Genomic DNA, 4,056 nt, shown 5'->3' on the forward strand with positions numbered 1-4,056 from the left:
TTCCAATATGATTTCTCTCTCTCTCTCTCTCTCTCTCTCTCTCTCTCTCTCCAATTCTCTCTAAGAACCCTCTCTTTCTATCTCACACACACACACCAAACTTAAAACTAAAAGTAGTTTAAAAAATTTGTAACACAAAATGCTAGATATAGAAACAATCTCTTCCATGCACCATACTTACAAACATTCCTCTCAACATCAATGTAAGCAATCATATGCTTGCACATGTGATACTTAGAAACAACAACGTAATATTGAAACGGGTCATAATCGAGACAAAGACCGAGTATCACGAAAAGAATTTCTATAAGAGACCTAGTGAAAACGAAGCCACAAAGGCCAAGTATAAGGCACACAAGTGTTTCTAAGCACCATAGGCAAATGGCCAATGCCAACAAAAAAAGACAATGTCTAGAAGATACCTAATAGAAACAAAGCTTCCTCTTCTTTGAGTAATCGTTAACAAAATCTTCCTCGTTGAGCAAAACATGCGAAGGCGAAGCTGGGAATGATCCCATAGTTTCCATTGGTAATCACATGGGCGGTGCAACGGTCCTACCACCTGCATTGGAACAAAAATCACAATATAAGTACATGGAACAACAACACAATACTAAAACGGGTCATAATTGAGACAAAGACCAAGCACCACAAAAAGAATTTCTATAAGAGACCTAGTCAAAATGAAGCCACAAAGGCCAAACATAAGGCACCGACGTGTTTCTAAGTACCATAGGCAAATGGCCGATGCCAACAAAAAAAGACAATGTCTCCAAGACGCCTAATGGAAAGAAAGCTTCGTTTTCTTTGAGGAATCATTAACAAAACCCTCCTCCTTGAGCAAAATATGTGAAGGTGAAGCAAGGAACGATCCCACAGTTTCCATTGGTAATCGCATTGGTGATGCAATGGTCCTAGCTCTCTCTTTACCACCTGCATTGGAACAAAAATTACAATATAAGTACGTGGAACAACTAACAAAGATCATTCCATCCCTACAATGCAAAACCAACGTCTCTGCATGGTCGTCAATAACTATATCTCCACAAAGAAAGCAACAGAGAGCAATTCACATATATGCAAAACTAGTGTCCCTACATGGTTGTCAATAACTACATCTCCGCAAAGAAAGCAATGCACATTACTGCACCTTTCGAAGAACATCCTTGTATACAATGTTTGTGGTCATATCCCCATCTTCTTCACCCAATAGCACTTTCACACCATGCAAAGATTTTACCCTTGAAAATGCAACATATAGCTGATCATGCGTAAATACTGGTGCCTTTAGATAAAGCCCAACAATGAACAAAGTCTGCCCTTGTGACTTATTGATTGTCATAGTGAATGCCAACCGGATGGGAAACTGTCTCCACTTCATAGTAAATGGCAATTGTGTAGCATTCGAAACAAAAGTAATCCGGGGAATAAAAACTCGTTCTCCCACATTTTCCCCTGTTATTATCTAAGCATCTATCACTTTCCTATTGAAAACTCTACATATCAATCACGTACCATTACACATACCCCTTCCTGGATTTAGGTTTCTAAGAAGAATAATAGGTGCATTTATCTTCAGCAGCAATAAATGAGGAGGAAACCCACCTCCAAGGTCCAATGTATTTAAATACTCTCAACAGAGTACAAAAATGAGTCGTTGGTCTTTGCAATTGAATCTGCACTATAATAATGCCTGACCTCCCCTGACATTAGTTGCAATGTACGATCATTCAAAGTAGCCACATATGTATTCCGCAAGGCAAGTATAGTCCGCTCACTAAAATACGACGTGTAGTCACCCACATTGGACACGTCACTGTAGACACTATCAATTAGTGTTTCAATAGATTGCCCTTTTAATACCATGCTAGGTGGAACACATAACTTATCACAACTTTCGGTAACACCCACTCCATCCCCTATTCCTTGAATCCAACAGATGAACCCATTGTCCAGCACACTACTAGTTGTCGACACTCCCATATTGCCAGATAGCCTTAGCACCCTTATGTAACGCCACAAATCAGAGCAACACAATGTAGCATTAACAATATCCTCACGTGTTCCCTTTACCACAACCGGCAAGACCTGTCTAAAATCCCCCTAAACAAAACAACTTTTCCACCAAATGGCTTATCACAACTCATGATATCTCTTAGAGTTCTATCAACTGCTTCAAAGGCATATCAATGGGTCATAGGAGCCTCATCCCACAAAATAAGGCTCGTTTGTCTCAATAACCGAGCAAGGTCGCTTTGAATAGGAATATTGCAAGTGGATCGATTATTTAATTCTACTGGGATTCTAAACCACGAGTGAGCTGTACGACCACCTGGCAAAAGCAAGGCAGCAATGCCACATGATGTTGTTGCCAACGCTATACGACCGCCACTGCGCATCTTCGCAAGTAAACATTTGTATAGGGAAGTCTTCCCAGACCCACCAGGACCATCCAAAAAGAATACATCCCCAGTACCTATATCAACAGCATCCATGACTGCACTAAAGGCAATTCTTTGTCCTTCATTCAACACTCGCTCCATGGATTTAGAAACCCTATGTTGTTCTGATATGTTGTATGCATATTTATCTTGCAAAAGAGGGCTAGCATGCAGTTGTGAGTTTGGTTGATGAGGTTCAGGAAACCCATCAAAATCACGAAGTCTTCATCCTACATGACGTAAAAGGTCTTGTAGATGCAACAAAGCCATGTTAGATGCCTCATGCTGCAGAACACCAAGAGAGGCATGCACGTGCTGTAGCTGCAATCTATATATGATATCCTCTACCATTAGCACCAAAAATCTTTCCCATAGATGGCCAGGCCGAGCCGGCTCACAAAAGATCAAAATTGCAACAACCAAAGTTCGGAGTTGAGCACCAGTTTACACAGAGGTAGCTTCTTCTAAGCACACAACATATTCATCATCGCTCTCCAACATGCCCCTTGCAATGCAAGCATCCTTAAAAGTATCATAGATCACACTTTCAACAAGACACAAATCTTCAAAAGAAGTACATCCCCGACACTCTGTTAAAAGCATCCGCAAATAGTAGAGCTCACCATAGGTAGGCGCCACAAAATACATCCGACCACATGTATTCCCACGCTTCCTTCTAGTCCACATCTTATGTTGTGCATTCCACACCCAATACACTAGAAACTCCTGATAGTGAATAGTCCTAGCCTCTGGATGAATGCAGTTGTACACAAACCATTCAGTAAGAGTAGTTTTTTGGAGGTCTTCATTCTGCACAACATCTGGTATACTATCTGTATCCCGAAACACCACATAGTTCTCACTAGGTAAGTGTACCTGCAAACGTTGTATATCATGCTTTTCATCGTGCAATGCATAATCATAGATCTGCCAACATGCCTCAGAGGCAAAAACATATCTTGCATCCAAATAACTTTGTATCTCGTCCACCTCGTGAACATCGCCACCATTCCAGATTGAATCAACCCCAACAGAAAATTTTATGATTGCATGGTCATGCCCCTTGTACACATACTTATACAAATACTTAACAACCCGCAATTGTCGAGCACACCTCCACATTTATGTGTGCATTGTATTTCTTACTCAAGAATGGATTATATGGAACAATCCATTGATTATCAATAACATTACCATTTATGATCATGGAGTTTCCATCATCTCGTCTTCGATAAATGGGATAGCCAGAACTATCAACCATTGTCATGCCCACTAATTTTCACTGGTAATCTTTAGTACATCTACCCTTGTCCATACAAGTTCAATCCTTCGCAAGGGCCATGAATGTTGCACTTTGAAATTGTTTCAAATAAGGTTGGAAACTTAACTCTATTGGGCAACTCAGCACAAACCAGTCTATCATAGTGACATGCTTCAGAAGGTTTAAAAGATGGCTCTAAAATTAGCAAAGTATGAAAATGTGATAGCCCCCTCTTTTGGAATTCAATCATAGTAACATAGCCTGCAACCTTTCCAAAGAGATCCTTCCGCAACAACGTATACATTAAATCAGCATGCTTTTTATGAAACAAGTGAGTAGTCAAATCCGGACGGT

At 40.4% G+C, this 4,056-nt stretch overlaps 1 protein-coding gene across 1 annotated transcript; it reads right to left on the reverse strand.

Annotated features, from left to right (window-relative positions):
• Positions 1–2,980: 2,980 nt before the first annotated feature.
• On the reverse strand, positions 2,981–3,563 carry LOC148038998 (uncharacterized). The gene is made up of 2 exons (XM_087675304.1): positions 3,150–3,563; positions 2,981–3,031 (listed from the first exon to the last, which is right to left on the reverse strand). Exons 1-2 carry the CDS (start codon positions 3,561–3,563, stop codon positions 2,981–2,983), a joined length of 465 nt encoding a protein of 154 aa, XP_087531430.1.
• Positions 3,564–4,056: the final 493 nt, after the last annotated feature.

The sequence above is a fragment of the Lygodium microphyllum genome, chromosome 3, assembly GCF_053477565.2.
Source record: "Lygodium microphyllum isolate KBCC chromosome 3, Lygodium_microphyllum_v1.1.10, whole genome shotgun sequence".
NCBI lineage: Eukaryota > Viridiplantae > Streptophyta > Polypodiopsida > Schizaeales > Lygodiaceae > Lygodium > Lygodium microphyllum.

What these genes read in the sequence shown, in the direction of transcription:
- LOC148038998 (XM_087675304.1), bottom strand. Translation starts at nt 3,563, where the DNA reads ATGTGGAGGTGTGCTCGACAATTGCGGGTTGTTAAGTATTTGTATAAG. An exon ending in AGGAGTTTCTAGTGTATTGG is followed by an intron (nt 3,032 to 3,149) that starts GTGTGGAATGCA and finishes TGCTTTTAACAG; the next exon opens with AGTGTCGGGGATGTACTTCT.